The sequence below is a fragment of the Stegostoma tigrinum genome, chromosome 23 (assembly GCF_030684315.1).
Source record: "Stegostoma tigrinum isolate sSteTig4 chromosome 23, sSteTig4.hap1, whole genome shotgun sequence".
Lineage (NCBI taxonomy): Eukaryota > Metazoa > Chordata > Chondrichthyes > Orectolobiformes > Stegostomatidae > Stegostoma > Stegostoma tigrinum.
This window is the reverse complement of record NC_081376.1, coordinates 43,686,763-43,711,589: the sequence shown is the minus strand read 5'-3', so window position 1 is coordinate 43,711,589 and position 24,827 is coordinate 43,686,763. Positions and strand designations below refer to the sequence as shown.

General features: G+C 42.2%; 1 protein-coding gene across 2 annotated transcripts in view; it reads right to left on the bottom strand.

Annotated features, from left to right (window-relative positions):
- zc3h7a (zinc finger CCCH-type containing 7A) overlaps window positions 1-24,827 on the bottom strand; it is a 94,017-nt gene that overhangs the window by 35,776 nt on the left and 33,414 nt on the right. For both annotated transcript variants that reach the window (XM_048551970.2, XM_048551971.2), the window contains exons 2-11: window positions 22,063-22,168; window positions 19,215-19,254; window positions 18,277-18,471; window positions 17,738-17,896; window positions 14,053-14,133; window positions 13,895-13,951; window positions 12,653-12,692; window positions 12,069-12,352; window positions 8,789-9,020; window positions 6,715-6,782 (exon numbers count right to left, since the gene is read on the bottom strand). In XM_048551970.2, the coding sequence (XP_048407927.1) occupies window positions 6,715-6,782; window positions 8,789-9,020; window positions 12,069-12,352; window positions 12,653-12,692; window positions 13,895-13,951; window positions 14,053-14,133; window positions 17,738-17,896; window positions 18,277-18,471; window positions 19,215-19,254; window positions 22,063-22,168 (1,262 nt within the window). The remainder of the gene's footprint in view (window positions 1-6,714; window positions 6,783-8,788; window positions 9,021-12,068; window positions 12,353-12,652; window positions 12,693-13,894; window positions 13,952-14,052; window positions 14,134-17,737; window positions 17,897-18,276; window positions 18,472-19,214; window positions 19,255-22,062; window positions 22,169-24,827) is intronic.

The following is a 24,827-nucleotide window of genomic DNA, read 5'->3' as shown; positions in this document are numbered from 1 at the left end:
TAGATTGGCTCCAAATCAATGTGTTTGTTGATGAAGTTCCGGTTGGAAAGCCATGCTTCTAGGAATTCTCGTGCGTGTCTCTGTTTGGCCTGTCCTAGGATGGATGTGTTGTCCCAATCAAAGTGGTGTCCTTCCTCATCTGTATGTAAGGATACGAGTGATAGTGGGTCATGTCGTTTTGTGGCTAGTTGATGTTCATGTATCCTGGTAGCTAGCTTTCTGCCTGTTTGTCCAATGTAGTGTTTGTCACAGTTCTTGCAAGGTATTTTGTAGATGACGTTCATTTTGCCATATACAGACAACAAGCAAAACAAACATTTTTGATTTGGAGCCAATCTACCATTCCCTGAGGAAAAGAACAGGAAATGACATCACCAAATGCAGGAAATGACATCACCAACCCAAGGAAACCTAAACAGATAAATAGAAAGTGGGACATAACACCAGCGCTTCATTGGAGGCTCACTGTTGATGTTACCTAGAATGGTGACGAAACATCTGGGAACAAACCTTACAGCTCAGTGAACCAGCTTACATCCGGAACAAAATAAGGACCCACTCTTCTGTGGACCGAGAGGAGGAGAGTGCTGTGTTGGAGGTGGAAGGAAGACGTCGGGTTGGCTGTGTGCCTTTGCAACCGGTGGATCTTAATGCTGGCTTCGGCCTAATGCTGGTTCAGGGGAGCAGCCAACCTGCAACGATGGCTGCGGCAAGTGCTCGTGCCCCAGGTCAGGGGGTCCGGAACACCATCCGTGTTTCTGTGAAGAAGGTGGATGAAGGTGCACCTGTGGACCGCACCTTCTTCATGAAGAGGGTCCTATTGGACTGTTGTGGGTTCGCTGCTGCGGACATTTACTGCCTGCAGGATTTCCCTGGAGGAGGTTTTTACGATGTAACCTTCAGAGTGACAAGCTTTGCGAGCGCTTCCTGGAGGTTTTCAAGGAGAAAGGAGGTGAGGGCCCCCTCTCTGTATTGACCGCTGTCCCGCTGTTCGTGATGCCAGCACAGAGAAGCCGTATGGTGACTGTACACATGTACAACCTGCATGTGCCAGCAGTTGATGTCCTGACCTTCCTTGGAAGGTACGTGAAGGTGGAAGGGGACCTAACCGACATCATGGACCCCTTTGGCATCTGGACCAGTAAGAGGCAGGTCAAGGTGACGCTGAAGATGGGCGCGGACGGGAATGTCGTACACCCACCGTCCAGCTTCGCGATCGGCGGGAGCAAGGGCTACTTGACCTACGCAGGGCAACCTAAAGTCGCCATGCCTATGGTAGGTCAGGTCACGTGGCGGCCGACTGCAAAGCCACCATCTGCAGGAACTGCAGGGAGGAGGGACACCTTGCAAAGGATTGCCCACAAGAAAAAAGCTACAACCTTTGTGGGGAAGCGGGCCACCTCTATAGGGCATGCCCGCAGCGGGGGACCACCTACGCCCAGGTCGCCAGCAGGGGCAATGCGGGGCCAGCCCCCACGGAGGAGAGGAAGGCACCAGGGCCCTGCAAGGACCCAACTAATGTGCAGGAGGGCCCAGCTCCGCAGGATGGGCCCGAGGTCAGCAAAGGGCCCCTGCAGGCTCCACTCTCCCGACAACCCGGAGTCGATGGGGGTGGCGACAGGTGACCCAGGGGAGTGGACAACGGTCCGGAAAGCGAGGAGGAAGGTGCATCGGTGGGCCCAGGAACCGCAACCATCAGGCGGGAAGAGACAGCTACAGGGGGGCTATAAGAGCTCCTCTGACGAGGGAGATTCGGAGAGGGCCCGCCCGAAGCAGAAGCTAAAGATCTCAAGGGAGAAGGAAAGCAGCACCACACTTCCAGGTGATGGGAGGCGTCCTGACGCTCCCTCTGACACCCAGTCACATGCCGCTGGGGCACTGGAGGGCGCCCCGGTACTTCCAGGCAGGAAGGAGGAAACAGCGCGTCCCCAGCCTGACCCAGAGCCGGACTCTCCTGCCTCCGTACCCCCGACGGGGGGATGCCACCCGGAAGGCAGCACGGACGGTTTCCTGAGCCCGGAGAGCGTCCAGCAGTTAGCCCGAGCAATGGGCATGAAGGGACAGATGGAGAGGCTGGACCTTGGACTTGGGGAGGGTACTGCGGTCACTGCCCACAATGGGGGTACGAGTTGCGAGCATTAATGTGCGCAGCGTCAAGCCCACCGCAAGATGTGTATCCACGTTGGCCTACCTGACCACCGTCAGGGCGGACCTCCTGTTACTGCAGGAGTGAGGGATACCGCACCTCAGCAGGTACGGGAAATGGTCCGGCGCCTGGACCTGCGGGCCTTCGATCTGGTCGGGGGGTAACGACTGTCGCTCCTTGGGCCTGGCTGTTCTGCTGCGGGGGCGTGACTTCACCATCTCTCAAGTTCAGGAGGTGGTGGTGGGGTGGGGGGGGCTCCTAGTGGCTGACGTCACCTACAGGAACACTCCCCTGAGGCTGATCAATGTGTACGCCCCAGTGGTACGGAGTGAGCGGTTGGCCGTCCTGCAGCGGCTTCCACCCCTGCTGGCTACGTCCAGGCCGGTCATCCTAGGTGGAGACTTCAACTGCATCATCGATGCAGACTGAAGATCTGGCGTGGGGACAGTGGGTGGGGGGAGTCAACTGGACGTCACGTCCAGATTCCTGATGGGCACGGTGAAGGACGCCAAGCTGCTCGACGTCTTCAGCACCCCTGCAGACGGAGCGCAGCGGAGGTACACCTGGTCGCGGCCAGACGGGTTTATTCGCTCAAGGATAGACCTCCTGTTTGTGTCACGGGCGTTCTCGGTCAGGTCCACCGGTGTCGAGCCGGTGTTCTTCTCTGACCACTGCCTCCTGCTGGCCGACTGTTACTTACAGGACGACCAGCCGGCCGGCAAGGAGACGTGGAAGCTCAACACGACTCTGTTGACCCCAGAGAACGTCGAGGAGCTTAAGAGGGAGTACGCCGGTTGGAGAACCGTGAAACCCCTCTTTGAGTCTCCGGGCGACTGGTGGGAGACGGTGAAAGAGAACATCAAGAGGTTCTTTGTCCTCAAGGGTGTTCGGAAGGCGAGAGAGAGGTGGGGAAAGCTGTCGCGACTCCAGAAAAGGGTGCAGAACCTGCTCCTTCTGCAGTTGATGGGGGTCGATGTCACGGATGACCTCCGTGAGGTGAGGGGCCAGCAAGCCTGCTCTTCGCCGCGGAGGCCTCCAGGATAATCTTCCGGTCCAGAGTCCGCTCCATGGAGCAGGACAAGACGTGCTCACGTTTCTTCTTTCAGAAGGTGCACAAAGAGAGCTCTGTGCTTAGCCGGCTGAAGGAGGACGACGGCTCGGTCACATCGTCTCGGCCCGACATTTTGAGGATCAGCAGATCCTTCTATGCTGGACTGTACGACACGAAGCCCATGGACAGCACGGCCTGCGAGTCGTTCCTGTCGTCTATCACGGAGGTCTTAGACGATGGTACGAGGGAGTGGCTGGACCGGCCGGTATCCCTGGACAAGCTGACCAGAGCCCTCAAGTCCTTGGAGAGGAGTAGGACTCCCGGGAGCGACGGCTTACTGGTCGAGCTGTATTCCGCTCCGTGAGACCTGGTCGGCCAGGACCTGCTGGAGGTGTACGATAGTGCGCTTTGGGCAGGGGAAATGTGCAAGTCCATGAGGAAGGGCATCATCACCCTCATTACAAGAGGAAGGGGGAAAGGGAAGAAATTAAGAATTGGCATCCCATTTCACTATTGAACGTGGACTACAAAATCCTGGCCAAGGTCATTGCCAACTGGGTCAGGTCTGTCCTGGAGTCGGTGATTCACCCTGACCAAACCTGTGCTGTGCCGGGCAGGAAGATCGCTGAGAGCCTCGCGCTCATCAGGGATACGATCGCCTACGTACAGGACAGGCGGGTGGACACCTACCTCGTCAGCCTGGGCCAGGAGAAGGCCTTCGACAGGGTCTCTCATGCTTACATGAGGGCCATCCCCTCCAAATTGGGGTTCGGGGAGGGCATCCGCAATTGGATCCGGCTGCTCTACACCAACTTCATTAGCGCAGTCTCGATCAACAGGTGGGAATCGGACAGTTTTCCTGTTAGATCTGGAGTCAGGCAGGGCTGCCCACTCTCTCCTGCCTTGTTCGTGTGCTGTGTGAGCCCTTCGCCGCATTCATCAGGAAGGACGTGAGCCTGAAGGGCGTGACTATCCCAGGCAGCGGAGGCCTTCAGGTCAAGACCTCCCTGTACATGGACGACGTTGCCGTCTTCTGCACCGATCGTTGGTCGGTGAGTGGACTGTTGGACATCTGCAGCCAGTTTGAACTGGTCTCGGGGGCCAAAGTCAATAGGGGTAAGAGCGAGGTCATGTTCTTCGGGAACTGGGATGACCGCTCCTTCATCCCCTTCACCGTCAGGACAGAGTGCCTGAAGGTGCTGGGTGTTTGGTTTGGTGGAGCTGGGGCGTACACTAAGACTTGGGAGGAGCGTATCACCAAACTGAAGCAGAAGCTGGGCAGGTGGACGCTCCGGTCCCTCTCCATCGCAGGTAAGAACCTGATTGTCAGGTGCGAGGGGCTTTCGGTACTGTTGTATGTGGCGCAGGCCTGGCCCATTCCCTGGACCTGCGCCGCTGCGGTCACCCGGGCCATCTTCCACTTCATTTGGGTGTCGAGGATGAACCGGGTCCGCAGGGACACCATGTACAAAGACCTGGAAAATGGGGGAAAGGGCGTACCGAACGCCACCCTCGCCCTGAAGGCTACCTTTGTGTGCGGCTGCATCAAGCTGTGCGTAGATCCTCAGTATGCAAACACCAAGTGTCACTACTTACTGAGGTTCTACCTGTCCCCGGTGTTGCGAAGGATGGGCCTGGCCTCGTTGCCGCGGAACGCTCCGAGTAGTTGGACCGTCCCGTACCACCTGTCCTTCGTGGAGAAATTTTTGAAGGGAAACACCTTTGACCACAAGGCAGTCAGGCAGTGGTCAGCACGTAGTATCCTCGAGACCCTTCGGGAAAAGGAGAGGGTGGATCCTGTTGTGTGGTTCCCCACGCAGACTGCCAAAGTCGTTTGGCAGAATGCCTCATCGCCAGAACTTTCAAACAAGCACAAGGACATTGCTTGGCTGGCAGTGAGAGGGGCTCTGCCAGTGAGATCCTTTATGCATGCCCGGAATCTCTGTGTCACTGCACACAGCCCTCGAGACGGCTGCGGGGGGGGGGGGGACGAGACTGTCGATCACCTCCTTCTGGAGTGTGCCTATGCGCAGGAGGTCTGGAGGGGGATGCAGTGGTATTTGTCGAGGTTCGTCCCGAGCAGCTCCGTGGCGCGGGACTCCGTGCTCTATGGACTGTTTCCCGGGACGTGCACTGAGACCAACATCAACTGTGCCTGAAGGACCATCAATGGCGTGAAAGACGCTCTTTGGTCTGCCAGCTGAAAGAACTGACCCCGACTGAATGTTGCAGACTGGCGCACTCCAAGGTCCAAGACTACGTGCTGAGGGACGCGCTGAAGCTTGGGGCAGCCGCCGCCAAGGCGCGGTGGGGAAAGACCACGGTATGAAACCGCTCGTCCAGAATAGAAAAAAAGGGTCCTATCTGGTAACTGGGCCCAGCTGGCGCCTTCCCCAACTGGTCAGGGGGCCAACGGGGACTGTGCGGGGTGACAACTGCCGGGGTATTTTCTTTGCTTTGTTTTTTTTTCTTTCTTTGTTTGTTTTTTTCTCCTTTAGTTGGTGTACGTACCCCCTGGGTAACCCGGAGCGGCTTGCATGACTGGGTAGGTGTATAAATGTTTTATTTTTTTGTACATCTTATGAATAAAGTATATTTTTTCAAATAAAACAAAGTGACGAAACGTCTGAAAACCTTCCAGCTCAGCGAGCAAACTCACATCCAGAAACTCAACCTGAGCTACAAATCTTCTCAAAACTCAATCTGTCTGTGTTGTCCTTCCTGAAGTTAGTCCTTCAGTTAATCATTTTGACGTTATCTTCAAATTTCACATAAAATCCTTTACTGTTTTCCTTCATGACTGCCTTACCTTCTTTACACCCTCTCAAACAGCTAAAATTTTGTTGCTTCTCTTTGACCTCCAACATTCCACTTGATTTCTTTTGTTATTAGACCTAGATTTGTTGCATTCCCATTCAGTCTAATTTTACTTTGAAATTTTCTACTCACTCGAAGATCTTTAGCTTTTGCTGTACCCCTTCTATTTCTTGCATTTATTCTATAACTAATTTTACCTTTAAGGATGGAGTTGCTACAGGAAGATGCATTGCTTTAATATGGCTAGTAATAAGTTTAAGAATCAGAAAACTTTCGTGCTTTCAAATTCAAGGCAATCACTGCAGGGAAACGCAAAAGAGAGGAAGGTAGGAATATAGGATTATGGCATGATTTTACTGCATGGTGGTGCAGGCTCAAAGGCTGAATCTCCTGGTCCAGTTTCTAATTTGTACGTTTGTAACTACATCTACTTATCAAAGGTAGTAACAGTAGAGGTAGTGGTAAAATGGTCACTAATGACGGATATAAAAGTTTCAATAGTTAGAAGAAATATTTTGCACTATTTGGCTAGGATTCACAATTAATTTTTTTAAGATCTCTTTTCTTTTCCCTCCAATTGAACTGCCCCGATAAACTGAACAATGTCTATTTTTAGTGTTATCATGTGCTCTAAAGTAATGAATCGCAATATGGGTTACCACACACTTTATCAAAATTACTGTGAATTACATTTACTCACAGGCAAATAAGACGAGGTGTTGCTATGTCCTTGTACTCCAGTACTGACTCCAAGACCTGGAGGTTTTGCTTCCAAAGAGAAAAGTTAATGTGAAAATATTGCAGTGTAAAAATCTCAGACACCTTCTCAGCCAATGATGTATCTATGCCCAAGTGCAGGAAGCAGATCCGTTAATAAAACAAACGTTAGCTTACTGTCTAGTACAATATGACTGCCTTCACTTCCTAGTTGAAGTGTACTCAAATTTAGTCTCAAAATATAAGGAGCTCATAGAACATAGAACATTACAGCACAGTACAGGCCCTTAATGTTGTGCCGACCTGTCATACCGATCTGAAGCCCATCTAACCTACACTATTCCACGTACGTCCGCATGCTTGTCCAATGATGACTTAAATGTACCTAAAGTTGGCGAATCTACTACCATTGCAGGCAAAGGGTTCCATTCCCTTACTACTCTCTGAGTAAAGAAACTACCTCTGACATCTGTCCTATATCTTTCACACCTCAATTTAAAGCTATGCCCCCTCATGCTCGCCGTCACCATCCTAGGAAAAAGGCTCTCCCTATCCACCCTATCTAACCTTCTGCTTATTTTACATGTCTCATTTAAGTCACCTCTCAACCTCCTTCTCTCTAACGAAAACAGCCTCAAGTCCCTCAGTCTTTCCTCGTAAGACCTTCCCTCCATACCAGGCAACATCCTAGTAAATCTCCTCTGCACCCTTTCCAAAGCTTCCACATCCTTCTTATAATGCAGTGACCAGAACTGTACGCGGCCACACCAGAGTTTTGTACAGCTGCAGCATAACCTCTTGGTTCCGGAACTCAATCCCTCTATTAATAAAAGCTAAAACACTGTATGCCTTCTTAACAGCCCTGTCAACCTGGGTGGCAACTTTCAAGGATCTGTGTACATGGACACCGAGATCTCTCAGCTCAGTTTGGGAGGAGAATAAAACATATGGCAATAAATTTTATTCAGGTTATCTTGTTTTCACAAAGGGAAATTCAAATCTTACCAAAGAATTTCCTCAACTTTTCTTACATGCTAGTTTTTCTCCTAGATTTCAAACCATAAAGCAAAATATCACATTTGTCAAACCTTGTCTCTGAAGCCAATTATATGGAACATGCCTACGTGTTTTCATTTGTAAATAGCAGATTTCAAAAGGGTAGGAGTTTTGTTCTGAAATTAACCAAATCAAGAGACCTCACTTCAGATTGGAAATGTAAATGTTGCCAAGGTTGCCTTGCTATGAACAACCCTCAGGCCAGTTGGAACTCATCCTTACTGTTCTTTAAAAGGGAGCCACTCCAACTAGAAAACATCAATGAAACTCCTCATGAAAAAGGAATGTACTGCACAGGCTGGCAATCAGGGATGGTCTGTGATCAGGTCAACGATAATGTTAAAAGTATTCAATCAGAAAGCAATTTTTTCCTCTGCCTCCAAGTCCTGGAACCTACCAACTGAGGATTCCATATTTTAGACTACAGTAGAGGACAAAATTAACAGAAAAGTTAATGCCATCTGTTCACTCTAAGGGCAAGGAAGGGGCTTTGCTTTGTCTGCATGGGCCCTTCAATTCTGTCGGTCTAGCTTTTTGTATAAATTGAGGTAGGGTGCAGGCTTCTTATACCTGTCTGTGCAAAGTGTCAATACTATTGTCTGATTGAGGGCTGCTTGCTTGTTTTGCCATGCTTCTACTGTTCCAAAAGATTTTTTGCCATTATTCTCCTTATAGAGAAAGTCACTTCAAGAGTTCTGTGAGAAAACAGGCCATGTAAATTCGCCAGCACTTGGCATGCTCCTATCTTGATGAGATGGCCTAGAGGGTGCGTCCTCAGTGAAGTTCCCAACATTCATGCAGCAAGAATGCACTTGAAACATCATGTAGAACAACTATACTAGAAATTTTGAGCAGCAGCTCACCTATTTAAGGTCCACAGCAAAGCTGACAGGCAGATAAACACTTCCCATGAATGCAAACAACTTATTTAATATTCAAATGAACAGCATAGTTTATCAGATTTAACAAATTTTGCTGCATACTTAAGGGACAATTCTTACCTCTCTGGGACTCCATAATAGGCAGAGAGTCTAAAGAATCCATTCTAGACCCAAAAGTATCATAGGGTAGCATATTCATTGATAGTGAATACACTGACGGAAGAGTCACCGAAGGAATACTGTTACTTATAACTTGGGGTGGTGGCACCAAGACAGAACTGGGACAAGGAATACTGGAAGGCATATTGGCTGGCAGGCTAGAAGAAATACTTCCTTTAAGATTCATGGGCTTCTGTAAAATAAATAAGTAAAACAAATCAAAATTTCACTGTGGCACAAACAATTCATAATATCAGAAAGCAGTTAAAGAAAGAACTTTGCATTTATTGCACGGTCACTTGCGTCTCGAAGCATTTCACAAACAAAGAGGATATTTCTGAAATGTAGTCACAGTTGTTACATATGTAACTATCACAGTCAGTTCACTCATGGCGAGAGCCCATAAGCAGCAATGAATGGCCGGAAAGTCTTTTTCTCATGTGGTATTAGTTGTGCCAATACTGTTGACAGAAAAGCAGAACAGTGTGCCGTGAGATCTGATACATTGAGTTGGGCAAGCAGACATGCCGGTTGAAAATTTCTATCAAAGGCCTGTGCCTCCAATAAAGCAGCAGACCCTTAGTTCTGCTGAATGGTCATTTGCCATGTGCAAACTTCCAATCTTCTGACTTACAAGGTAAACATACAATCAACTGTCTGGCGAAGTTATTAGCTTCTGGCAAATAAATATACCTCTCTTCTACACAGATTTTCAGCCTTTTAAACCATATCCACAACAGAACCATTTAAAAGATAACCACTACCCAAATTAAGTCTGTCACCTGGATAGTGTAATTCCAATAAATGGACTGGTACCAGATCATAAAATTGAAACAGTGGAGTAACTCAAATGCTATCTAAAGATTCTAAAATACTGCCCTGATTCATTGTATTTCTAACTTCACACAAATTTTAAGACATTCTTCACCAATTTCAGAAGATAATTAATTTTCATTTACCAAAGCAACTGTAAAGATAATCGATTATGCTAGATTTGGCTTATCCATACGGGTGAAATTTGAAAATCATTGTACACCAAATCATAACAAACCGTAAAGAAGCATGTTAAGAAACGTGTCTTTAGGGAGATGCTCACAAAGAAGTATCAAAGTAATAAGTCAACCACATTCAATTAAGATAGCTATTTGCAAGAGAAGGGTGGAAAAAAATTTTGTATCAAGGCAAGTTTACAACAAGCCAGTAAAATAATTTTTCCATCATCTTGGCTGCTTTTTTGTTGAAAATAAGTAAATTAGAAATGTGTTCTGTGAGAGACATGCAAAACTAAAATATGTAAGTGATGACAAGAACATTTTCATTCAGAATACTAGTGTACAGCAAGATATTCAAGTCTCTCATCAGGCCTGAAGCGCTAGAACACAAAAGGTTCTATTAGGGCACCTGTAAATTGCACTTTCAAATGCAAAATGGTCAATCAATCTTTTTCAAAGGAATGCAATTACTTGACATGAGATTTTGCGATGGGCAATTAAATAACTTCAGTTGTATATTAATCTGATTTTGGATACCAATGTCTGGAGTTAACAGTTCAGTATGCTCAGGGCAATGTAAATATGCATTTCCTTTGAGACACAGTTTATTTGGATGCAACTATCAACAACAATCTATATTCAGACAGCATCTTCGACATAATAGAGTCCCAACGTGATTTCACAGGGTCATCATACCACAAAATATAAAATAAACCATCCAAGGAGAAACCAATTACACAGCTTAAAAGATGGTGAAATTCTGCACACAGGTGAGTGTTAAATGCATAACTGCAATATGCATAAGCATCTTTGCTCCTTTACAACCATCCCTCAAAAACTATAAAATTAGTCCACCATCAAATCCAAAGATGTAAGAACCCTCTAACTGCATTCATTCAGAAAGGCTCCCTCATGTTGTAATTGGATTTTCATGCAAAGCAGGGAATAAATGTTCCAGTGCTGTTAGAAATCCGTAGGAATTATATTTTAAATGCATTTTTACAATATAATAATAGTAATGGAAAAAGTTCCTGACTGCTAGTTTCATTTATAATTTTTAATTTATTCATTTAGAGGATGTGGGCATTACTTACTGGGCCTGAATCTATTACCCATCCTCAGATGCCCTTGAGGGAGTGATGGTGAGGTAGGTACATGCACAACAGCGTTGGGAAAGGAGTTCCAGGAATCTGACCGAGTACCAAGAATAAACTGAAAGGAATTTGTCAAGTAGATTTCATCATTGTAGCTGTATTAAAACAGCTCAGCTAGGGATGTCTCTAGGCCCGAAACGTCAGCTTTTGTGCTCCTGAGATGCTGCTTGGCCTGCTGTGTTCGTCCAGCCTCACATTTTATTATCTTGGAATCTCCAGCATCTGCAGTTCCCATTATCTCTCAGCTAGGGATGTAACTAGTTCTGGAGCATTTACTGTTTTCATTACAATTGTTGGAATGCTCTCAGGGCCTATAGCCTTTGCATTATCCAGTGCCTCAAGCTGAAGACTATGATGCTGTGGACTTCTGGGAGGAAGCAGTGATAGATCATCCAATCAGCACTTCTGGCTTAAAATCTTTGCACTAATGCGCTGGGCTCCTCCATCATTGAGAATGGCGACATTTGTGGAGGCTCCATCTCCAGTGAGTCGTTTAATTATCCACCACCATTCACAATGCATGTAGTTGGGCAGTAGTATTTGGATCTGATCAAATGTTTGTAAAATAATTTCTCACTGTCCACCACTCCCTGCTTTAAGTCATTTTGAATTATGTGGTTCTGTAGAATCATAGAATCAAGCAATTCTGAAGAGGCTTCCAGCCCATCGAGTAGTTACCGCCAAAGCTATGCTAAACTAGTACAACTTCTCAGTACCAGGAACATAGCTTGAATGTTACAAAGCAAAAGGCATTGTGCCTTCTTCGGAACTAAACAAAAACATGGGCACAACAAATTCCCTGGTCCATTTTCCATACCAACAGCTCAACTAATCAGAGCCAACCTCTCAAACATTGTTTCACGCAATATAAACTTTTGCTCCCTTCAAAATTTGGCATTCTTACATCTGCCCTGATGAATGCAGGACAAAAGGTTTCAATATTATCTCTTTTATCAGCATTTCTCAATCTCTACACCATCAAGTGATTAATTATGATTTTCAGGAATTCACAACAATGGCTGTATATCAAATATTCTTAGTAACATTATTTACTGAAATATAGTGTTTTATGAAAACTTCAGAGTTCTGTTTTACCATTTGAGTTTCTTCAGCTGTGGACATTGAATCTAACAGCTCATCCAAATCGTCTCCTATTTTGTCACCATCACCGAATTCTAAACGTGACTCAGGCACTGAAAAAGGTACTTCTCCATTCACCAGTGCAGTACTGCAGAGGTTGGTTTTCTCTGACAGTTTTGGAGTGGGTGATGCAGAATTAGAAACAACTGTAATTGAGGCTGAATCACATAGTGTTTGAGGGATATCATCCAAAGAGGCAGATGAAGAAACAGAAGGCTCTGAACTCAATCCTGGGAAATCTGCAATAAGAAAGTGATAATGTCAAACTGTCAATTCTCACCTCAAGGATAAAAAGTTATTAACTAAGATTTAATCTTAAAGAAGATTTTTTTACATAAAAAAAGGGAAAACATTTCAAAAAAAACATATTACTAAATTTCATCCACCATACTCTGTCAATTTGTAAATGTAATGCACTTTCAGAGTCCTGTTCTATTGAACCTCCTTGGGATATGAACCTGTAATCACTTGCAATGTGACAACAGTAGTCACACCTCATGATAGTAAGAACAAAAATGACAAAATTAAACTCCTTTTACCTATTTCAATATCTTCAACAGAATCCAAACCACTGGTGGGCTACAGAGAGAAAAAAAAACCTTTTATAATTATGTTCACCAAACCCATTAAAAGACACACGCTGTGATATGAGAATATATAACTCCTTAAATATCCAGTTCCTAGTTCATTTCTCTTCTTTCACCTCTATAACGTGACAAGAAGTTTCAAAGTGTATGATTTTTATTTAATTGACACTCGTCTGTAATTGTTCAGGAAGGTATTAAGTTGTCAACTGGTATAAATCTTGGCTATAAGCAGGAAGCTATGTGTTCTCTAGTTTTTAAAAAGATATTTCGCCTTTGAATCAGCTGTATGTTGGTCAAAAACAATATCTAATCTTTTTCATCCACCATTTTTCCTATTTTTACTATTCTTTCAACATGTGGTAAAAGCAGAGGCAACTAGCACATCCACGTAGGGCCCTCCTTTCAGCGGGTAGCCAAAGCGGCTCATTAGTATAGTTTACCTCCATAACTCCCCTCAATGAAAGATATTACAACAGTATTAAAAAGGAAAAGGCTTCTTAGCCCACTTAAGCAGTACAAAATTTATGGTCTTCAATTAATTTTCACAGTCCTCACAATCAAATAATTAAATATGCATTGATTTTTCTGTAGGTTACATTTACCATTAGTTTCATTGTCTCTCAATTTTCCATGATCAGCTGGACAGGGAGACAAAATGATGTTTTACACCAATACTGCTTCAGATGCTACAAAGAAGGCTACCCCAACATGTTTCACATTAATCAGGAAAAAAAATAACATTTTACTGAACCTGTGAACATGAGGATTTGGCACCAAATGCATTCCATTGGTCATATGCTGTTTTAAACAGGCAAATTAAAAGTTTGCGTATGCAAACCGTGAAACTTACGACAGCAAAAATTTGACTTTTCTGAGAAACTTTCCAGTTTGTGTTTAAATTCGTCACAATATGCAACTAACATTTTTAACATTAAATTCTCAGATTTTTAAGCTACCAAGGGTAAGTTTTATTCTTTGGAGGAATTGTTCTCTACACCCTGCTAAAACAAAATTTTATTTTGGTATTACAAATAAAATGGCAGGCAAACAGGTCCATTTTTGTCACAGACCTCTTGCACAGGTATTTTAAATCCAACTGTTGTATCAACAAAACTGCACAAACTTGGCTCAATGCTCAGTGATATTGAATAAATACAATACTGAACACTCAAATGCTAACAAGACAGTACTCACTTGGTTAGAAGATTCAACAGAAGATAAAGAGCTGACAGCAACAGGAGTTAAGGGAGGCTAAAACAGAATGACAAAACATTCAATTAAAATAACATCACAAAGGTTCTGAATGAAAACTTAAGAAAAATATCAGTCCGTAGCAAAGAACTGGTACTCACTTGAGTTCTAACATAAGCTTTTCGAATTTTTAATCCTAATTTCTGAGCCAGTTCCTGGGTTAATTTTATCACAAGTTCATCCTGAAATATAAAATTTAAATAATTTCTTGATTTGCCCTTAAAACCAGTCTTTTGTATAATTAATGCATGCATGATAAGCATTTCTGGGTATTGGCTGGTGACCAATATTCACTGTAAACCACGAGACTCCCACAGTTACCTTGACTATGCATCGTCACACCCTGCTTCCTATAAAGAATTTATTCCATTCTCCAAGTTTTTTTTCTTCTACATCACATCTGTTCTTACAATGCCAACTTATACAAGGAGTCCTCCAAAATGTCCACCATCATTCTCAACTGATGATTCCCCAGCACCATGGTTGACAGGGTCCTCAGCTTGGTCCAATCCACATCCTGCACTTCAGCCTTCACCCAACACCTGACCTACCATCGCACCAGCATCCACATCCAGAGGATCATTAACTGCCATTTCCACCACCTCCAGCAGGATATCACCACCAGGCACATATTCACTTCCCCTCCCTTGTCAGCCTACTGCAAGAACTGTTCCCTCTGCGACATGCTAGTCCACTCGTCCTTCACTCCCAACATCCCTCCACAGCTCTGGGGCACCTTCCCCTGCAACGGCAGAGGGTGTAATACCTACCTGTTTAATTGCTCCCTCCTCAGTATCCAAGGGCCCTAGCACACCTTCCGGGTGAAGTACTGCTTTTTCTGCACTTCACTCAATCTAGTCTACCACATTTGCTGCTCAATGTGGTTTCCTCTGCACAGAAGAAATGAAGCGCAGACAGGGTGACTGCTTCCGACACCTACGTACTGCCCCCAAAAAAGACCCTGAGCTTCTAGTCGCTTGTCACTTCAATACAGCACCTTGTTTCCTGGTCAACATCTCTGTCTCAGGTTTGCTGCTGTGCTCCAACGAAGCTCAGAGCAAGTTGGGAGAACAGAACCTCATTTTCCACATATAAACTCTACAGCCTTGTGGACTCAATTTCGAGTTCAAGAATGTTAGGATGAAGCATCTTCTCCCATGTCCTTACCCCCAATCCCCACATACCAGGCCTTGTATCCCATTAACAGTTATTCATTCTCCTAGGCTGACCGTTATCCTCTCCTTTGTTTGTCCAACTTGAGTTCTATCTCCACCTATCATTTACTCCTTGTCCTTTCCCCAACCCTATATTTTGCACAAACACCAACTTTCTCCTCGCTATCATTAGTTTTGAAGACGGCTCGCTGGACCTGAAATGTTGACTCTTTTTCTCTCCAAAGATGCTGCCTCATCTGCTGAGTTTTTCCAGCAATTTCTGTTTTTATTTCTGATTTCCAGCATCCGCAGTGCTTTCAGTTTCTTGAAGAAATGTTAACTACAAGGGTTGGAGTTAAAGTGAACTGGGTTAAAAGGCAGGATAGTAGAGATCCAGCAGCAGACGTTAAATGAAATATTAGCAACTTTAACCAGGCATATTGAACTTGGCTTTGATGAAAGGGGAAGTGTTTAGCTTATTTATGATATCTTTGAGAAAATAATAAGGAAGATTAATAAAAAGGAAACTTGCAGATATTGTGTACTTGCAATTCCAAAAGGCATTAGATAGATGTGCCGCATCAGAGGTTACTGCAGGAAATAAGCTCAAATAGTGTAGGAAGTGACATAATAGCATGCATAAAAGATTGGTTAACTATTAAGAAGCAGAGACTAAACATCTTACCCACATTAGCAAATCTGTAGTTAAATGAAGTTTCAAACAACCAGTGCTGTTTATAAAGTATTCACAATTTATATCAATGATTTGGAGGAAAGGCCTGACTACATGCAGCTAAATCTGTCAAAGGCAAAAGTAAATTGCCCAAAGATGGTAAGAGTCTGCAAAGGAATATCTACTGTTTAAGTGAGTCAGAAAAAGTTTAGCAAAGGGAATATAATGTGGTTAAATGGAGAGAAACAGCCGAAAGTGGTGGTACAGAGGGATCTGAATGACCTGAGATATTGATCACAAAAAAATTACAGATACAGCAAGTTGATTGTGAATGCAAGTCAAATGTTGATGGTTACTGTAAGAGAAATAGAATATAAAAATTGGGAAGTTTTACCACAGTTAAGTGGGCTCTGTTGAGATCACATCTGGCTTACTACATTTGTTTTGGTTTGCTTACTGGAAATATAAATAATTGCACAAGAAGCAGTTCAGAAGGGTCATTCAACTCATTCCTGGGACAAAGGACTTGTCTCATAAAGATAGATAAAACTAGCTGTGTGCTTTGGTGCTTAAAAGAAAGGAGATGATCTTATTGAAACATACAAGATACTGAGGGGAATTAACAGGATAGATACTGAGAAGATGTTTCCTTTAATGGGTAGATGAAAACAAGGCGGCATTGTTTAAAAGTAAGAGGTTTTCTTTTAATACAGAAATGGAGGACCATTTTATTTCTCTCAGCGTCATTAATATGAAAAATTCTCTTTTGTAAAGGCAGTGAATGTTAAATCATTTTATTTCTGATTGAGATGGATTTTTGACAGACAAGAGAGTTGGGAGCTAGAGAATGCAAACAGGAAAGTGGAGCTGAGACAGCAAAACAGACCAACCAAGATGTTTAGGAATGGCGGAGCAGGTGTGAAGGTCCAAATGGCTTACTCCTGTTCTTGAATTCATTATTAATAATAGAAAATGGTTTCAGTTACTGTTTGGCAAAATAGCTTTTCTAGTACTTTGCAGTTTTGAGAAAGGAACAAAAACACTGGATTCAAATAGCAGCAGAGAACTTCCTCTTAACACTCGCATACGAAGGGAATGTTCAACACCTGCAGGGCACCAAAACACAATGAATTTTAAATGCTGTTACTTTCAAATGATCTAAGCTGTATGTTTCATTCATTCTGAAGCTAACATTTAAAATTATTATACTGAAGAGTGGAGGTGATAGGAACTTGGATAACAATTTAGAAATAAGAGAATGTTGAAATCACATTACTCAGAAGACAGCAAAAAAAAACTATAATGCTTTCAGCAAAGTAAGAAACCAATCACAATGATTTATTTCTCTCCTCCCTTTCCTACTTGCCTTAAGTTTATCATTTTATCCTCTATCTTGAGGCTCCCAACTCCATGGCCTTCTGATCATATTAGAGCAGACAAGCATTCTGATTCCACCACTCTGATAATGCTACTTTCTAACTGGCACTCGGGAAACATGCAAAACCTAATGAAATTCCAGCTGCCCTTTTTCCTTTACCTCTTCATAAAGAAGTTTCTCGTCTGTTGATAGTAGCCCCATGCATATGACTGAAATCAAAAGGTCTTTGGCACGTTAAACAGCAGACAAAATCAACATCCTAGCAACCTCAAAACAGTGAGCACAGAGACATAGTTTCTACAATACTGTTAAAATACCACTACAGTCAGATTGCTAATATAAAGCCGAATATCTGTGTTACCTCCTGACATGAAGCGTTCACTTTTCTGATACAAGTACTGCCATCAGTAGTTGCCACTTTTCTTTAAAGATTATGAGCTGTAAACACCTGAATAGTGAAATTGCTCAATTTTTTGTAAAATAACATTCAAAATAAATAATCACTGTACCATATAAACGGGTTGAAAGTACAATGTTTTGAATAATGATTGTCAAGTAAATGAAATTGCCATTTCCCTCACCTGTGGCACAGCTAGTGAACACTCTGCAATAACTTTGTAGGCTTCCTCATGCCTTCCTAACACTTTCAAGGATTTTCCTTTTCGATAGAGTGCTCTGTAATTACGATCATTCAACTGTAAAGCTTTGTCACAATCATCTAATACCTGATTATAGAGACCCTAAAATGACAAGAGAGTTGCACATGTAGAAAAATATTATTTAAGATGGTGACACAATTAGCTTTAGCCATCAAAAACAAATATGGGGAGGAAATAAATAAGACAAAAAAGTTATCAAGTTATTTCTTCAGGAAGTGTGCACGCACAGTACATAGACAAGCACAGATCTAGGTTCAGTTATGATACTAAACAGCTCATAACCAAGAAAGATATCTATTTTTAACCTTGGACAATTTTGAAGCAAAATTACAAAACAGATTTACATTTTCACAAAAGTTTATTCAAAGTATAAATTCTTGTCGTATTGCTTCATATGAAATAATTAGGAAGAAAATTTAGCAGCAAAAATTAGACGTGTGTTGCTATGCCCTTTATCTTACCATATTCAAGTAGCAGGCTGCACGATTTGCATACAGCTTCTCTATTACTCCACTTACAATACTGACTTCTTCAGATGCATAATGAGCCACATTTAAAGCCTCAGTATACTGATTCAAAGCATCAGCCCAATTGCGTTCTCTGAACTTATCATTTCCCTCATCATATAAATTTCTCACGAGGTCTTGAAGAAACACCTAAAAATTAACATAATTAATGTAGATGCAAATATCACTCTGTACAACAATAAACTCGTAAGCCTTTTTAAAGAGGTAAGAAAATTTAAGGTAAAAACTCTGTTTCAAGCCCTTTTTATTACTAGAATACAAAAAACATCCAAATCTTTACTTGAATAAGAAGCATTATTGAAGATTCATGCTATCAGACCACATTGGCATTGATGCTTAGGTATCAGCCATGGGACTGTCCTCTTACTTTCACTTCAGGAAGTTGTGGTTTTAAGTTCCATCACAAGGACTATTTCACTTTCATGATAAAATCAATCATTTGCAGCTTTTTGTTTCCCCTTCTAGTTTGTTAAAATCATATAGACATAACGCTAGAGGTTGAAATGTGCTCGTCCCAAGTAATACAAATATTTGAGTGAACTGTTAGGCTCGATGCACCCCTCAGGAGTTGCATTATTAGTAAACCTAATATTGTGCAAGTTCACTTGTGCATTTTCCATCTAATTCCTCTACGCACTGTACTCAAGTAACCCAACAAAAGTAAGTATAGGAAGATGCGAATCTCTCCAGATCATATGAACATCTTGATGTATTACAATTTTAGTCTCAGGAACAGAAATACATTCTTCTGAATTAAGTTTAAATTCTCACAAATAAACCTTAAAAAGTTTCACATTATCTGATCTACACCCTCCTAAAAACGTACTAAAACTACTAGATTAATTGAGATACAATAAAAATATTTACTTTACCTCATATTCTCGTTCAGTACCAGGATACGGCAATGGAGATCTGCAAAACAAAAGGAGTTTTGTTGATAGTCAACCCATCAAACTCTTTCCAGCACCTGTTTCCAACAATTAAGATTCTACTACAGACAGCATTGTTGCAATTATCAGCACTTTAAAAGTCAGATTACCAAAACATCCAAAGTGATTTTGAAACTGCGCAGAAACAAAGATGCACACCCTGCAATCAGTCTTCACTCACGCTATATTATGATAACACTTTCCAAAAAACATTTCTGGTTAATTGGTTGATTTCAAAAGTCATGAGATGTGCTTTCAATACAAAATCATACTCTTTCAATACAGAATTAGAATTAGATTTTATTGTCATGTGTACTTAAGTATACGAATCAATGAGTGCAGTGAAAAGTGTACAAAATCACTATTCTGTATCTTACTTATAAAATTCGAATTTAAAAACATATTTTTGTATACAAATGTTTACTACAGCAAAAACATCAAACTATAGCATAGAACAGACTGCTCAAAGCCAGTTTGGTCAGTCAGCTCAGTTGGCTTTATAAATGGTTTGAGATGCACAGCAATATCGACAGCACGGGTTAAGTTCCTGCACTGGTTACCATGAACTCTCCTGCTCAACCTTTCCCCTCCCCTAAGGCAATGATGACCATCAGGTTAAACCACCACCAGTGTCCTCTCTTTCTCTAATGATCTGGCAAGACTACAGTAACCTAACTTACTCAAACTAAGCTTTTCCTGTTCTTAGCCCTTTTCCCATAGGTTTCTGTCTGTAAGATTCAAAAACTGGCTCAAATTACTCATGACCAATTGTCTCATGTATTAATACATCAGAAAAATAATGCATGAATCAGAGCCAACATATGTGGATATGCTCATATTTGTGAAAATCTGAAGAGTTATTTCACAATCTGGTTCCATCAGTAGTTATGACTTGGGTAATTATTGACACAATTTACTGGTCAACAATGTCAATGAACACAAATATATTGGCTGCATACCCAGTAAATCCCTAGACATTCTTCCAATTAAAGTTCTTCCCCACCGAGATCATCAGGTCCCAAGAAATAACTCTTTCATGTTTACACCCACTACCACAGACGATTCACAATCTCCAAAGAACATCAAGCATTGATTATTACCACAGTCACAGAATTCACTCATCATTTCTTAAATGTAATGATATCAACCGTATCAGGTTGGCCAGGTGCTCAACTGCAAGTTAAGGCAAAGAAAAGAAACTGGAGACAATTTCCTTTTAGCTCTTAGCTTGTGGGGAGGCAATATTATCGAGAGACTATTAATCCAGAAATTTAGCTAATATTCTGGAGTCCCATGGCAGATGGTGAAATTCGAATTCAATAAAAAGAATGTGGCATTAACGGTCTAATGATGACCATGACACCATTGCTGACTGACCAGAAAAACCCATCTGGCTTACTAACGTCCCTTAAGGAAAAAAATTTGTCATCCTGCTCAGTCCTGTGACTCAAACCCACAGCAATGTGGTTGACTCTTAAAAGCCCTGAGGGCAATAAATGCTGGTCCAGCCAGAGATGCCTGTATCTTCTAAGCGAATTTTTAAAAATCTTTAACTGCACCAGAATGAAAAACAGTGATAGGTAATAAATATTAAGATAGCCATAAGACCATAAGACATAGGAGTGGAAGTAAGGCCAATCGACCCATCAAGTCCACTCCGCCATTTAAATCATGGCTGATGGGCATTTCAACACCACTTCCCTGCACTCTCCCCGTAGCCCTTGATTCCTTTTGAGATCAAGAATTTGTCGATCTCCGCCTTGAAGGCATCCAACGTCCCGGCCTCCACTGCACTCTGCGGCAATGAATTCCAAAAGCCCACCACTCTCTGGCTGAAGAAATGTCGTCTCATTTCAGTTTTAAATTTACCCCCTCTAATTTTAAGGCTGTGCCCACGGGTCCTAGTCTCCCCACCTAATGGAAACAATTTCCTAGCGTCCACCCCTTCTAAACCATACATTATCTTGTAAGTTTCTATTTGATCTCCCCTCAACCTTCTAAACTCTAATGAGTACAATCCCAGGATCCTTAGCCGTTCATCATACGTTAAACCTACCATTCCAGGGATCATCCGTGTGAATCTCCGCTGGACGCGCTCCAGGGCTAGTATGTCCTTCCTGAGGTGTGGGGCCCAAAATTGGACACAGTATTCTAAACGGGGCCTAACTGGAGCCTTATAAAGCCTCAGAAGCACATCGCTGCTTTTATATTCCAACCTTCTTGAGATAAATGACAAAATTACATTCGCTTTCTTAATTACGGACTCTACCTGCAAGTTAACCTTTAGAGAATCCTGGACCAACACTCCCAGATCCCTTTGCACTTCTGATTTGTGAATTTTCTCACCAGAGACATCCTATGATTTTTTAAAAAATCAATGCTAAAGTTGGAGCAAACATCTAAAGTGGTTCATCTTTCATGATCAGTTAAACACTGTACCATGAGAAATGGTAGCAAATAGTTTATTCTGTAGTCTCTACTGCCAAGACTTAATGATCTTCACTACTGATGCATGATGGGAGCAACGTGTACAAGCTACCAGATACACTGCAGCCATTCATCAAGCTCTTCTGACTGCTATTTCTGAGCCTACAACCTCCACAACTACAGTGGATGAACAATAAATGCTGAATAGTAAGCATCACAGACATCTTGAGAAATGATGTTTTGGAAAGTCAAAAAATCAGTCTGGCCAGGTACACGAAATAGCAACTTACTTCAGTGGGAGAAAATTTAATTGAATACTACAATGAACAGTCAAATGAAGTGAGTTGCTTAGAAAGATATTTACTGGATAAATTGGAGTCCTTTCTGAATTTCTTGCCACCTATTACTTCTGTCCTTGGATACATTGGACATGTTATCCTTTACATCCAATTCCACGAGTGATTCAGATTCTAAGTCAGAAAAAGAAATAATAAATCATAAACAGCCATGCAAAAGATTTGTCATAATTTCCTTCCTCCTTAACATTATAAAGGGTAACAATTAAATTTTCATTTAAAAATTCATGCAACTTCAGTGCTATAGGCATGTACTAAGGATAACTCTGAATTAGCATTTTTTTGCCAATGTATTGAACATCTTTTAACTAGGAATCAAAATTCATGTTTGGGCATATAAAATGCCACAATACACCACCAACATTTCCTGGATTTTTGTTTTAAGTTTTAGCTCTTAGACTCCAAATGAACGTAAGGCTTTTTTTCCCTTGAAATCTGGTACTGACAACTTATCCTCAGCCCATACATATAACAGACCATCCTAGAAAAACATCAAGACTTGTTATTTAGTGCACAAAAACTGACAATGTTAGAAACCATCAGCAGGACTGGCATGGACCTGAAACACAGAACACTGTCGGAGTCAGTGTCAGAGTGAGAGTCAATCTCCACAGATACTATCAGGCCTGCTGAATATTTCCAGCATTTACACGTTGTACTCTGCATGCTGTCTGATTCAAGGCTGATCATCATAGAAGCAGAAACACTTAGAGCACAGATTAAGTGCTTGTGTTGACTCAGTGAAATTTGAAACCAGTTTTAGTGCCTTGACCTTTGTTGTCACATTGCTTATTTTACTGTATAGACCCACTTATAAAACTGAAAAATGCTGAATCCAAACATGACAGAAAAACATATTTGTGAAATTTTCCACAGGCTTACGGAAAAAAAATCTACCAACTTTCAGCACTCTGTCACAATACTTTAGTAACATCCAAGACCAATTAGGTATTAATAACATTTTTCCATCCTGATTAAATACACTGTGTTGAATCTTAATACTGCCACTAAATTCTCATTCTTCAAGTCAGCAGTGAGATTAGTCATTTGCATTTTGCTCGCTGTTGTGTTAAGGTTATAGGCATAAAAGGATCAAGAAAAGTTGTAGAACAAGTAAACCATTGAAAAAAAACTGGAAAAGAAACTTGATGTTGAACCGTAAACACAACCGCAAACTTTAAACATAGAAGAAGCACACGGGCTTTAGGAGACAGTATAAGATTGATTCATCATTCTAAATCTTTGCCTATCACAGCATCGTTCCGCCTTTACACAGACACTTGGACACTTTTAAAAGAATGTGATAAATCAAAGCAATCTGCAATTTTCTTCTATGACAATGAGGAAAACACCACAATTCACACACCATAATTCTGTTATTGTAGAAACGATTTACAATACATTAATAAAAAATACAGCTCAGCAAATCACAGAAACTTAATTCCAAGTGAACAGAATAAGCAAAAAAAATTTTAGGAACAGATTTTAAGCTACACAAGATGAAAAACACATTCTTCTTCACGGTGTTTTACAAATTCACCCAAAACACAGAATACATAAGGGACAATGAATTTTGTGTCCTTCCTTATTCTATAATATAAACAATCCTTTCCAACAGAAATAACTTGCTTAATTATACTACATAACAGATCTCCATGTCAGTGATTAACAAACTGATGCAACTGACAAACCATTTCATAATGAACATAATCATGAAGTCAAATGTGATCACAGATTTCCAGAATACGCACATACTATATTATTATAAAGACAGACATTTTCTTTGCACAAGATGACATTGTCCTCACACTGTTTTGGTCTGTATACACCAATTTTATATCACAATCTATTTAAACAGATACACAGACATCAGTCCAATAATGAAAACCTAATGCAACATGTACGAAAAGAACAAAATTTTTCCAGGTGAAGTGATAGCAGAGGCTGTAATTCGGTCTCAATCCTTAAAAACTGCAGACATATCACCTTGACAAGACTGTTAAAAGATTTCAGTAGTTATCCATCCAGATGACTCAATTAGGGAAACAGTGAAACAAATTAGAGAATAATCATAATAACTGGGGAGAATAATAATAGCAGGGCAACAAACAAATCAAGAACTGCTAACCTATCTGTTACTGTAGTGTTAAGTTTACTTGAAAGTGGTTCAGTATTAATATAATGTGTCAGTTTGTTTGGAATATTGAAATAGGATGCAAATCTTGTGTTATTTAAATACTTTTCTTGCATAGCTGGGAAATAACACAGAATGAAAGGCTGATGACCCTTCACTCAGACTATGGTTCAGAGGGGCCAGGGTAGATGCAAAATCTTGGGAGAATTGCATATCCAAGGTGAGGCAGAAACTGAGAGCAATGGTCCCTCTCCATTACTAGTAAAATCCTGGTCATCAGAAGTGTGAGAAACTCTCTGTTGCTGTGCATGGCACAGGTCTGGCCCATTCCCCAAACCTGTATCTTTGCAATTACCTGAGCCAACATTCAACTTCATCTGGAGGTCTAAGATGGATCAAGCCCACAGGGACACCGTGTACAAAACTCTGGATGGGGGGGGGCCGGGTTGTGTACTCGACACTGCCCTCATCCTGATGGCCACCTTTGTGTGTAACTGGATGAAGATGTGCATAGACCCTCAGTACACAAACACCAAATTTCACAACATAATGAGGTTCTATCTGCTGTTGGTTGCAAAGGATGGAACAGGCATCATTGCCAAGAATGCTCCAAGAAGTCGGACCGTTTGTATCATATGT